At 36.5% G+C, this 13,866-nt stretch overlaps 1 protein-coding gene across 1 annotated transcript in view; it reads left to right on the top strand.

Annotated features, from left to right (window-relative positions):
* The window catches only part of LOC140143803 (poly(A)-specific ribonuclease PNLDC1-like), a 173,262-nt gene that overhangs the window by 10,093 nt on the left and 149,303 nt on the right, over positions 1-13,866 (top strand). The window contains exons 4-6 of the mRNA XM_072165616.1: positions 213-288; positions 2,500-2,547; positions 2,961-3,040. Coding sequence (XP_072021717.1) covers positions 213-288; positions 2,500-2,547; positions 2,961-3,040 — 204 coding nt within the window. The remainder of the gene's footprint in view (positions 1-212; positions 289-2,499; positions 2,548-2,960; positions 3,041-13,866) is intronic.

Genomic DNA, 13,866 nt, shown 5'->3' with positions numbered 1-13,866 from the left:
TTTAATGGAGCGACCTGAATGGGTGACTCCATTTGAAATCTATACCATCTATGTGGGAGAGAAAGATCTTGCCTTCCATAGGGGGTGTATGGATTTCAATTGAATAAACCATTAGGGGAGGAGACTGATTAGGGTGAATATTGTACCCAAACGAACAAAAATGAAAATGTACAAAATTCATTTATCTTATACATCAATTCTTTATTTCACAGCTATGTGGGACACGCATACAATTTCTACTTATTCCCGAGAAGTTGTGCTGATATTGATGCCAGGTTTCTGTGCCAAGTAAGTGGTTATTACATAGAGGAGATATCTTACCCTTCCCAGAATCCTTTGCAACATCATACATCACCTCATTTCATCAAATGACACTCTATTACTTTGTACAGCCAGGTTACCTTTGTTTTCATGTTGAGAATAGACTGCTAAATATGGGTTGATAGTCAAGAAATAAACATATTTTGCAAGGTCTGGATGTGCTATGTTCATTGAGGTATTTTTTGTCACTATAGACCCAATAGATAGCAAATCTGTACAGAAAATTGAAAAGGAAGAAATGCATTGTGGGAAGTGGCTCAGAATATGTGACATGATCAAGCGGAATGAGTCGCATGTCGGCAATTTTCAATTTGAAGATTTTTACAACATTTTCTGGCAGGTTATGAATGCTACATTTTGATGCAAATCCCATTATAATCGGACATCTGGTTACCGAGTTATGAGTAATTTATCAATGGCTGAAAACAATGTAAAACAAAAGAATTTGAAAACTGTTTTTGCCAATATCTCAAAAACAATTATTAGCGACATCCAACTCATTCCTCTTGATCAATAAATGATCATGTCACATATGATGAGCCCTCAGGTCAAATTTAAAGGCCTACCATATTTCGTCAAATAAACGACCCCGGGGGTGTTACATTTTCCCAAGGGGGGGGGGCGTTTATTAGAGGTCATTTTAGCACGACAATTCCCGTTAAAATCATTAGGTAAGCTTAAAAGTCACGCTAAAATGACGAACTATGAACTTTTGACACTGACTTTTGGTTCACTTCCGGGTTTCCGATACAGATTTTCGCCATTTATTGCTGCTATTACAGACCGTGTGAGCAACTTGGTAAGCTTACTACACAAGATAGCATGGAAATATCGGAATTTTTTAAACATCTTGGTTGAAGAAAGTGGTGGGGGGGGGGGCGTTTATTTGAGGGGGGCGACTATTTGACGAAATACGGTATATGCTACCATGCACCATTCAATATTGTGTCACCAGAGTCATGAAGACTGACTTTAATACTAATCCCTGACATTACTTGCTGGTTTACGAGTCTGAAGTCTTACAAAGTGTCACAAATGTGTACCAGTGTAACATTACAATTAACAATTTGAGTTCAGACTCATAAATATTGAAGAGAGTCTGTAGATTTCAATGGCCCGAATGACCTATGATTTTGACTTATTTCTAACATGGGTAATTAAAAAATATTATTGACATTGCAATAAAATTATAAGCTTGTCCTGTAGGGCACTTGAATATTAAAGTGACATACCTGTGTTTACCAGAGTACGATATTATTGTTGTAGGAGTAAGGAAGGGGGTTATTCAGTGTGGGCGCCAAGAAAATGGGGGTCATTCAGTATGGGAACGCCAAAAATTTGGTGCCATCGACGGTGAAAAAGTAACTTTTTGGGCAAAAATGTACAAAATTTTTGCAAAAATTTGCAATTTTGATGCTATTAAAAATGGATACAAAAATTTGTAGATTTGGTGTAAATTTCTAAAAAAAGAGGGTCATTGAGTGTAAGCTGATGAGAAAAGGAGGTTATTAGGTGTAGAGTTTGCCTGAAAAAAGAGGGTCTGTTGACAGGCACATGACACCTACCAATATATGGGAGTGCCCCCCCCCAGGAAAATTGTGTTTGACTATAATTGGTATTGATAACAATAAGAAACAGTTGGCATTTTGCCCAGCAGGAGAACACATGCATTGGACTGCTCCAGTTGATATCCATGCACCCCCTACAGGGTTCGAATTCGTTAAAAAAATTTTGTGTAGCAGTTTTTGGCTAATTCATCATAATCAGGATATTTCCATATACTAAAAGCACTATAAAAAGTGGCTATACAAATGCAAAATTGGGTAGCAGTTACTTCAAAATGTGGAGCAAACTGCTATGCGATACAGCCGAATTCGAACCCCCCCCCCCATGACAGATTTCAAATGCAGTCACCCATTCAGGTAACCCCATTTGAAATTCACACTCCCTGTATGGAAGATTGAAGTCATGTCTTGTATGGATTTCAACTGGTATAACCCATTGGAAACTTGTGCTGAATTAGATAAAGGGCAAAGCTATTGAATGCTGATGTAGTCATATGCTCTTCCCTCAAGCATATCGATAGGCCAGTCCCTTTGTGATATTTGATAGACAAATGCTGTCACCTCATCTATACATTTGATTCATAATAATTGTTATGTTTGCCTATGTTTCTAGGCATCCAGCTTGGAGTTCCTTGTTCAGCACAACTTTGATTTCAACAGGGTAAGTACAAACATCTACTGAAATATCTACATCTGCTGAACATTGACCTCGGAATATCCCTCGGATATTCATCAGTTCAAAAGGCAAAATGTTCAGATTTTTCACAATGCCCTCCGAGTAACTGATGCGCAATTATTAACCTATAATTAGATTACTTAAAATTAGGTTTAGGTTACTTGTTTCACTGTTTCAAATGGCCGGAAATGAGTGTATCACTAGAAATGAACATTTTGCTGGGCTCTGAATTAATGGATATAATAAGTTATTGGCTATCAAAATATATTGCCACCTAAAAATGAAGTTGTTGATGCTGATGAAGTTCCGCTGCCCATGATCTGTGTTGTTGAGATATTGAATACTATTTGTTAAACTGAAATGTTTTTCATATTATGATATTTTTCAATCACTTACAGCTGTTTTATGATGGCATCAGCTATATGAATACAACTCAGGAGAAGAGCTTGAAAGAGCAACCCGTCATTGAGATGGCAAGGTAAGAGCTATGTTTGTCAGTTTATGTGTGTGTGTGGTGTGGGCTTGCAAACACCAACGAATGGGGAAATTTTCTGGTCTAAAACCCACCAAACGGGGACATCTGAAGACCTTGGACATTCCCGGTTGTAGAGACTTTTCCCCTTGCACCCCATGGCTAAAAATGCCAAAAATTACATTCCATTATCCCTGGTTGTCAGGGGTTGTAGGACATGTACATGATTGTAGCAGGTTTTATGTGTTTTCGCGCACAAATGTCCCCAATAACAATTCACACAGTTTTTTAAATGTCAAATATTAGTACCAGACAAAGTGTCAGCTCTTATTGAGCATCTCTTAACTTTAAGACACAAAGTATATCGTGAAAAATAACACCCAGATAAATGAGATAATTTTATTGGTTTTCTTTATTCACAAAAAAAAGATAAACAATTTCATGCATTCATTTATACTTTCATAAGAGTTTCTCAATAAAAAGACAACCAAGTTTACCAAACAGTTTTACTTCAATTTCATGAGTATAACATTGGCCCCTGAACATGTTTAAAGCAAACCGCCTTTGCAACCTCTTTGCAGTTTTATATTACACATGTTCAAGGGCCACAAGTACATAGGTTTTTCCTGCCTTTTGCAACAATTTCAATTCCCATTGAGAGCATCGCTAGTACTGTCTGGAAATCAACTGTGGTGCTCCACACACAAGAAGGAATTTCTTCAAATAATGTTTAAACGTAGTCAATGACAGGGGACACACACATGTTTAGCTGTGTGAAAACTTGTGAAACATCTTTCTTTTTTTCTCTTTTTTTTATGTCAGAGCACTTTGGACTAACAGACTTCATGTATAGGCTCTTATATGGAGCATTTGTTTCACTTGATAAGACAAAAAGTATTATCATGACAAATAACACTGAGATAATTTATTTACATAAAAATCTGAATATATATGCATTCTTACACAATTTTATACAGTGTGTCTGAGTGTTGCATGACTTTAATGAATATGATATTGTCAGAAAAATAACATTTATAAACAGTTCATGCACAACAGTCAAAATAGAGAGTGCAAAAGTAGGCGACACTTGTTCACAGATCATGTCATCAAATTTACTGTTTCACACATCCGGGAATTATAATGGGCACTGTCTAGCAATTAAGTTTGAAGCCTATCCAGAGGATGTTTAAAGACATTCCCACAACCCAATGGGGTTTCTGACCTTGTATGTCTGGCTTTTGTTCACATGTGGTACAGTTGATCATACCTTGCATTGGGATTGTGTGCAAATATCTGGTGTTTTCATCCTATTATTTAACATTAAAAACATTGAGACTTATGAATAAAATTAATGCAGTGGGACAATATGAATGTTTCCTGTAAGAAAATCAAATATCAGTCATAAGTCTCAACTATTAGCTCGTTGGCTGCAGTTTTAAAATAACCATTTTGTGTGTGTGGCAATGGGGACTTTGCCTTTAAAATTAGGTTATATTGATCAAATTTCCCAATCATAGTGCATTGTAGGAATGCCTTTAAGCCTCTTCTGAAGCCTATCAATAAGATTGACAAAATATGTTCTAAACACTGTTGTTTTGCAATATACGACATATTTAAACCAATTAGTATCTTTCATTTCAATTCAGAGGATGACTGAAGTACTTCCCAACACTCATAGGGTAAAATATGAAGCCAGCTCATCAATGCAGTGAGCAAATAAGCCAAGGTCACATGTGCACTGCATTGGGTTGCCTTGTGGGTTGCGTGGTTGAAATTTGAAATTTTACAGTTTAAACTACAATTTCACTAAGTCCATAAGAATTATTAATGTGAACCATAGATAGTCTGTGAAATATCTATATCAGGTCTGGTTCATAATTTTTATTTGAATATTCAATGCAACAATTATTCACTAATCTATTTCCATCATCCATGCTATACCCAGTCATGTTTAACTTCTAACAAGTGTTTGTTGACAATTGACATAAAATTGATAATTAGTTTCACTAGATATTAGACATATATACACTGGTTTTCATCAAAAAGCTATATAAGCAGTGCATATTATTCTATTGTTTCCAAACAACATATTTTTGATAGAATTCAAAGAGATTTGTTAATTCAAGTGGCAAGACTTTGCAATTTGGATTATGGAAAGTTCTTTAATCATCCCCTGACTTTCATGTAACATATGTGACCTGATTCAGTTGAACACTCAGGCTCAAGGCTCCCGCTGGACGCGAATTCTTGCGTCCAGACGCATTTTTGTATTGCTGGACGCAATGTTCAACAACTTTCATCAACCCATTGCGTCAGTCGGACGCAAGTTGATTCAGCCCAAAAATGAGTGATTATAAGCTTACCAACTTCATCATCATAAAAATCGTGAAAATTACGTTGACTGATCACTCCTAATTCTCCTAATAAAGCTTAATTAATATTCATAACCAATGGACCAATCAGTAAATGAGTTATTGACCTTTCACATTTAACCACTCCCATTTTGCAACATTTCCGGGTCACCAGTCAACCAGGCAATTAATGAAAATTTTTACGGCAGCGCGCGAGACGTGATAAGCTTTTGCAAAAACACAAGAGCAAAAATACAACTTTCTAAACTATCGTACATTGTCAGCAAGTTTGCATTCACATAATTTGTTATTGACAATAATATTAAACATAAATCTTTAAAATCTTATCAGGAATCTGAAATTTGCATCAAATATTTGCATCGAACTGCGATGTAATGCGATGCAATACCGGCAATCGGGGGCTTTGTAAAATTGTATTCCCTGTTGCCCAACACATTAACATACATGTACGGATGAAAAATTTTGTGGGCGCACATTTCCCGACCAGGTTTTACAGTTGTGCATCGCTAGCGGGAGCCTTGCATCAGGCTCAAGTCATATTTTTTCAAAATTGAGTTATTATCAGGTTTATATGAACTAACAAATTCCCTTTCTATCACTCCAACCCCCACATTTGGTTGCAAATTTACAACATTTTTACATGTTCATAGCCAAACTATGGCAAACTATAACTTTAACCTATTTTCTGGCTATATCTCAGTTTTGTATTTGCTGACATTAGCCCGAGTGGACTACATGTAGATCGAATCACATTCTATCTTACTTCCAATAATAATAGATTTCTTTTATATATGACAGCGTTCAAGCTTTGACTTACGTTTGGTGGCCAGAATGGTGGGAACTTAAAGTGAAAGATATCCTACTTATAGGAACATTTTCTAGGGTGAAATTTTGTGTAGAAACTGAATCTGACATAAAAAATGCATAATTGTCAACTTGAAAATTTTCCCCATAGCACAGTACAGGCATATTTCTGCCCGAAGTCCTCAAATTTGAGCGAAAATTGTCGCAAAAAAAATAAGTCCTTCAAAACTGGGACTCTCAGGGCTAAACAAATATAAACTTGCTCTAGAGGGAGGTCTTGGCTATAGCAAGTTTATATTTGTTTAGCCTTAAACCTCACAGTTTTGAAGGACTTATTTTTTTTTTGCGAAGGCCTTTATTTTTTTCACACCCGCCAAAATGTTAGGGGTAGGGGTAACATATTACTACTTTAATTTTTGTCAGTACATTTAACTGAGTCAAGTTTTATATCACTATTTAGCTATTGAAATACTGAACAAGAAGACATAAAAAGTATCTCAATAGCTCATACCATTGAGGAGTTATTCCCAAACCAATTGTCACCCTGACCCCCAACTTTCTAACCCTGTTACAAAAATAAAGAAATAGATTTATCCCATTTAATGATTTGAATATCACAAATGTACCCTTGTCACATAATTAGCATAAAAAATTAGGCACTACTCAGTAGTTTTCATGTTCATATACTCACAGGAAATTAGCAAGTCAAAATTTTGTCACCCCAAAATGGCCATTTTCGCCAAAATTGGACCAAAAATGAATTTTTCTCAAAATCAGTGAAAAATAAGGGGTTTTAAGTGCCAAAATCTGAAAATATGTGACATTTTACCCCTAGAAACATTTAAGTAATCAAGAATTTTGACTGTTTTCACCCCTAAATATTTTTTTCACACGCGTGTCCGCCAAACGTAAGTCAAAGCTTGAATGCTGTCATATGAAAAAGATATAAATATCAAATTAAGACTCGGTGCAACACTGCGTCAGCTCTATTTAGCCATTTTGAGAAAAAGACGATCGATACTTCATGTATATAACTGGTGCACAGTGTCATCCCCGATATCTTCATGGCAGAAATCGCCATGGTAGGTTGAATCCACCGCCACGCATGGCCATTTTGTATCGACCTGTTTAATAATTTTGAGTCGCATAATGGGCCGAAGGACATCTGACTAAGGCTACTGACAATAGCCCGGTGACTGACCTCGCTGTGTGCCTGTCGTGCATTGTACGCCATAGGTCATATTCTTTTAGACTACCTCAACGATTGGCCTATACACGGCGCTATATAATTCGGCACATATAAATCAGAATTATTGCCCGGAATTATTGTCAGTTTTTGACTCAAGACACACGGTTCTTTCTCAAGACGCAAGCTAACAACTATCATATCTGTTCAAAATATATATTCAAGTGCAAGGAACCAGATCTGGTTTCTTTATACGAAAACATTTACGGGAGATATTCATCATTTTCTACCCCGGTATCCAAAGATTTTCGTCTCATATCAAACTTGTGCATAGGACATTCACGTGTATCGATCCCGGGTATTGATTTTAGTATCTCTGCAGAGAAAGTAATTATTAGCCAGGCGATGTCGGTGTGTGGTGGTTGATGAGGGTTTGTTATACTGGTTTAAACTCTGAAAAGGGTTTGATATGGACACGAGGCTTTGTTTTACTGAATTTGTTTCTGATAATTGTGATACCAAAATGTCATTTCACCAACAATGGAGATGAGGCAGTGTTGCGCTGAGCCCTTGATTTACAATTGAATATATTCTTAGGCTATTACATTTAAATGTAATATATGCTCCCTTTCTCCAACAATTGAAGAGTTTTGTTTCAAAACCCCTTACATCCACTTGCCCATTTTTGAGAACACAAAAAAATCACTGATATATGGGGATTTGCAACAAAAGCAGTTTTTGGCGGGATGCTTGGGTAGGATGAGAATCCCACCAAAAACTTTTTTGATGTGTTCTCAAAATTGGGCAAGTGGATGTAGGGGGTTTTGAAACAAAGCTCTTCAATTATGGGTTTCCTTTATTTACAAAAAGATTGAATACTTTGTCTATCTCTTACAATAATGCTTTTCTTTGTTTTATTTACAAATTATTGAATACTTTGTCTATCTCTTACAATAATGATTTTCTCTATTTTATTTACAAAATATTGAATAATATCTCTATCTTTTACAATAATATTTTTTTAAAGTTTTTTTTTACAAAGATTGAATAATTTCTCTATCTCTTACAATGGTTTTCTTCGTTTTATTTACAAAGATTAAATAATACTTCTATTTAACCCCAGACAAAATAATGAAAATGGGACCAACGATTATCGTCTTTGTCAGACGTTCAACAGACATATATGATTTATTTGCTATAAGCATGTAACAAAAAATAGCATGCATATAAGGAATCAGCCCCCAAAACCTGGACTTATTAGCAAAACGATATTTAGATTTACAAAGGACCCTGATGAACTATCAAAGGTCACCACCCCAGTAACCTACAAAAGGGCTTAAAAATATCTTTAAAATAAACAAGAATATTTTAGAGGACCTAGATGAAACCTATCTTAAGTCACCACCCTCGTGACCCCTACAGAGGGAGCTGAATAATATTTTCTTAACAGAGAATCAGGAATATTTAATATAGCACCCCAGATGACCTTTTCAAAAAAGAGGTAAAAGGAAGGAAAAAGAGAAAGAGAAGGAGAGAGAAAAGGGAGGGGAGAAAAAGAGAGGAGGGAGAAGAAGAAAAGGAGCCATTCCCTTCCTGGCCATGGTTAGAAGGAGGAAACTCCCCCTTCGGACATCTTGCCCCTTGTGGAATGCTGACCTACGCGGTTTTAAAGTTGTTGGTTTTTATATTTTGGGCCCATTTTCCCCCATAAAAGTCACATGGCCTCTCTTGCTTTCTCTCAACTACTTTCGCTCGCTACACTCGCGAATGGACTAAATTTGTCCTTTTCTGACTGAAAAAGCATAAAGAACTGGGTTTTTTTCGCTCGCAACGCTCGCAAAGTGAACCTTTTCGGCTTTTAATGATCATAGGGGCGACTACCTCCCGCCTATGCTCTTGATTGCGGCTTTCAATTTGAAATATTTCCAACCTCAAGACACCCCCATTCATATCATTTTATCGTGCCAATTTATAAAAATAACCCGGCATATCATATACAATGCAACTGACTTAACATAGGCCTACACCGCGTTGCGACCAGAGGCGTATCTGACCCGGGGTGTGGGGTATAAAAAAACCCAATATTTTGATAGGGTAGATGGTCCATACAATCATTCCCCAATGTTGACGCCTGTATGTGGGTTTTTGACCAAAGTAACCTCTTATTTGGCCATTTTAGCCTAAAAAGTGCCAATTTTTTTTCGCGCTTCGCGTGACTTTATTTAACGTTTCCACCATATTTCACTTCGTGCACATTTGTACCATTAACTTCTTGTGTTGCCAAAAGGTGCTGGATTTACTAACTGAGTAGGTCCATGCCTAAAACCAGCGGGCTGAAAGACGGGCCCGTGACTGAAATCCATACAAATATGCGGTTGGAAAATAAATAAATAACCCTAAAAAGGGTGAAAATGGTGCTTTAATTTTGAAAATTTTCTAAATTCTGAGGCCCTCAGACACCCCCTGCGTCGCACAAGCACGACGGGCAGCACTGTCGCGCTGCATCAACAATTTTCAAAATTGTTTTGCCCCCCTATCAAAATACCCTGGCACCGCCCCTGAGATGACCTACATGTATCTGAAATCACATCCCCAGTGAACTACAAAAAGGGGAGATTGTAAATAATAATATCCCACTCAAAAATAGTAAGTCCAGTTGACTAGATTATAGTTCAATATTAATATTGTTTACTACCTGGATGAATGATAATCTTCACAAACGTATCCAAACAAAGAGCACAGCCAGTAATATAAAATGATGGGCTGAAACCTTTAACAATATTAATTTGTGCATGCAAAATATAAATATATATATGTGGAATGGTGTCCAGGAATCGTAGTCATATAGGGGAATTCCCTGACAGGTTAAATTGGATACTTGATCCATACTAAAATGTCTACATGATACTTTAATTTGTGTGCATTTCTTATCCATACTTAAATAGATATATGTTTCAAATTAGAAAATCGCTGCCAACAGATTTTAAATTTGTTTAAATTGATGCTAATGCTTTAGCATTGCTCGCTTCAAATGACATGGTTAGACATGTGTGTATTTTTTAAAATCAACTAATAGCTATCTCATCCTTTTCTTTTAAATTTTTGTTTGAAAAGCTATAACATTTTAGGCAACATTTAACTATATACATTAGCCCAACAAGAGAGTTTCCACCGAGTTATAAATTTTACACGATGAAGTATCAGCTAGCAGAAAGTTTTTGATTGATATAGCAAAGGAAGGGCACATCTCAAGAATTTCATGAATCGAGCAATTTACCGCTCCCCAAAAGGAATTAGACGACTGCACCAAAACCAACCTTAAACCAAGAATATCATGACCCAATCTTTGCTCTATCAATCCAATATATATATATGTGACCAGCTCCAACAAAACCCGGAACAAGTCTCCAGGCATGTTTTTGAGTTAAGTCCTTTAAAGATGACATTCCCATAAAAAAAAATTGGAATTCTTAATTTTGACCTTGGGACTGAGTGGACTTTCAAATCCTTGATAGTACATATTACAAAGAGTTTTATTTAATCAATAATCGACAGTTGAACTGTGATAATCCCTATTCAATCCTATGTAAAGCAGGAAACTAATTAGCCGATTACTTAAGAATAGTAGTTCGGCAAAAATATCAAGGTATAATTTACAAAATTATCCATATCTTGAAAAGTATTGATGCTATGTATATAATTTTGGTATCATTTTGAAGCTTATTGTCCCATGCTTACATTTTTATTCAAATCACGAAATGTCAAAAATTCGACTTGTTCCTGGTTTTGTCAGAACGGTTCACATATATATATTTTTTAATTTTTGACCGATAGGTTAGAATTGCTTCTCTAACTTTAACATAGAAACTTAAAATTTTCTTTATAAATTTTCCCTCACCACTACTGCCATGCTTTCAATATGAAAATTTGCTAAGGGAGTGGTGGGTGGGAAAGAAAATTTTTAAACACAAGCTAGTCTTGTTGAAACTGACAAAGCATGACGAAACATGAATTAATCAGAATGCAAAACATCGCCTGTGTACCATTCGGTTGGCTAACCGCAACCACGTGACCTAGCAACAGTACACAACATTACACGATAGGCCTTGCCAACAGGCCAAAGCATTAAATCTGCAGGGGTTAAATTTGGTTTTCAATTGATGGGATTGAAAACGTTATTCTTGCAATAATGGTTTTCTTTGTTTTATTTACAAAATATTGAATAATTCCTCTATGTCTTACAACAATGGTTTTCATTGTTTTATTTACAAAAGATTGAATAATTTCTCTATCTCTTACAGTAATATTTTTTTAGTTTTATTTACAAAGATTGAATAATTTCTGTATCTCTTACAATAATGGGTTTTTTTTATGTACAAAAGATTGAATAATTTCTCACACAATCTCCAACAATAATGACTTTCTTTTATTTAGGGAACAAATCAAAAGTTTGATGACATCCTACAAACTAAAGTCAGCCTTTCATTAGTCTGATTATGTTTGTAAAGACTAACCCTTTATGTATACATGGGAAGATCATAACACAGCAAAAGGACCGACTTCTGTCATGATTGACAGAGTGACACGACATAAGCGCTGGAATTAAGTAGCAATTTGCTTTGTTTTGCCTCATCTGATTGGGTCAAAATTAAAACGTAAGATATCTGATATTGAAGAAAACTAACATTCTGTGGAAATGAAACAAATTTATTTCTTATGGAAATGTTACAATACCGTATGCCAATAAATGGATTAGGGATTAATCTAATGTGATTAAGGGTGTTACCGATAGAGATTTTGTGTACCGCCATGTCGGAAGAAAATACTTCCGACAATCGACATGTATCGACAGTCAACAACCTGACAGCGTGGGAAATATCTTAACTTGCCCATTGCACCAACCTCCAATTAAGCTTACATGTACCTAATATTCATCAAAACAAAATAATACAAAGATCGTGTGTGTGGCATTACTGCTCTACCCCACGTGATCTGCACAATAATGAACATTATGTCATGATATTCCAAAGCTGTAATTGGTTGGAAGGTGCCCATGTCACTGACATGATATTTACATAAATGTGTTTGTCCATTTATTACGGTAAATTCACATCACTGTAATGACATGTCTTGTGCATGTCATGTAATTTGTGAATACAATTCTGTGAATTCTCAGAAGTCTGTGAATTTTCCGACTGTCGATACTTTCGACAGTCGATAACAGGCCTAAATGTGATAATCATAACCAGGCACATGTAGCTTCCACGAGTGCAGAGCAAGAGAGGGAGCTCATCCAGGCTCAGTGCATCTTAAGGGCACACAACTATAAATCAACTGGCGTAACTACCTCTTTATCTCTTTTTTTTTAAAGAAAAAAAACAAGATCACTTTCCTCACAAGGAAGTGAGGATAACACTACTAAACAACTACTACTAACAACTGACTTGCAGAAACCAATCTAACAGCTTATGTGAATGAAGACACTGTTGGTTAGAATACTCTAAATAGGCAATGTGCCAATTCAGTCAATAACATCAACAGTTCAAGAGTCTTTTTGTCTGCAATGACAAACAGACATTCAACATGAATGTAAAATGGTTCAAAGTTCAATGAAGTAAACGTCAGTTCAAGAGTTTTCTTTTAGAATTCCATATGACATACATAAATCATTTCAAAGTTCAATGAAGTGACCATAGGAGGACATAGGCGATGGATTAAAATGTCATAGTACACAGTGACCTGTCCATTTAGTTTAACACATAGTCTTTCAGGTGCTCAGGAAGCTTGTGAGGGCGCGCGGAACGCTTTGTGTGAGCAATGGTGGCATGATTTCAGGGCCAACCATACTAGCTTGGGGGATACTTTCACTAACCTCACTGCTGTTACCGGTACATGGATTAGACTGTGCAACCAAACCGGAGGTATTGCTGGAGCTATGACCACTATCGCGCAAGGGATCGTGAGGATCTGACTCAGAATTGAGGTGCGAGTGATTAGCATTCCTGGGCAGGGGGTCACAAGCAGTGGGTGTGGACAACTCGCCAGGTATGAAAGGAGGCTCTGGAGGTGTACGTTCAGGGACCACATCAACAAACTCGGAATCCTTGGTGAGTGGGGACGACTTGGGAAAGGGACGAGAATCCTGGTCAGGATAATACTGGACCTTCAGGGGGTACTACACCCCTGGCAAATTTAGTGCCTATTTTTGCATTTTTCTCAAAAATTATAGCACATTGGTGACAAGTAAGATATGTATATTATAGGGGCAAGGACTGCAACTACTGTACTGAAAATTCAGCAAATCAAAGCAAGTAGTTACTGATTTATTGATCAAATATTGGTTTTCCCTCATTGGCTCTTAGCGGAGCTAGTGAGCCTTAGTCATTGTAGTCAGTGAGGACTGTATTTTTGCTACAAATTTTGGCCACTTGCGTTCTTGCTTTTTATGCTAAGGTTTCTTTTGTTAATGA

The sequence above is a fragment of the Amphiura filiformis genome, unplaced genomic scaffold, assembly GCF_039555335.1.
Source record: "Amphiura filiformis unplaced genomic scaffold, Afil_fr2py scaffold_28, whole genome shotgun sequence".
Taxonomy (NCBI): Eukaryota; Metazoa; Echinodermata; class Ophiuroidea; order Amphilepidida; family Amphiuridae; genus Amphiura; species Amphiura filiformis.
The sequence above is the reverse complement of the archived record's forward strand: the minus strand, read 5'-3'. Positions and strand labels throughout refer to the sequence as shown.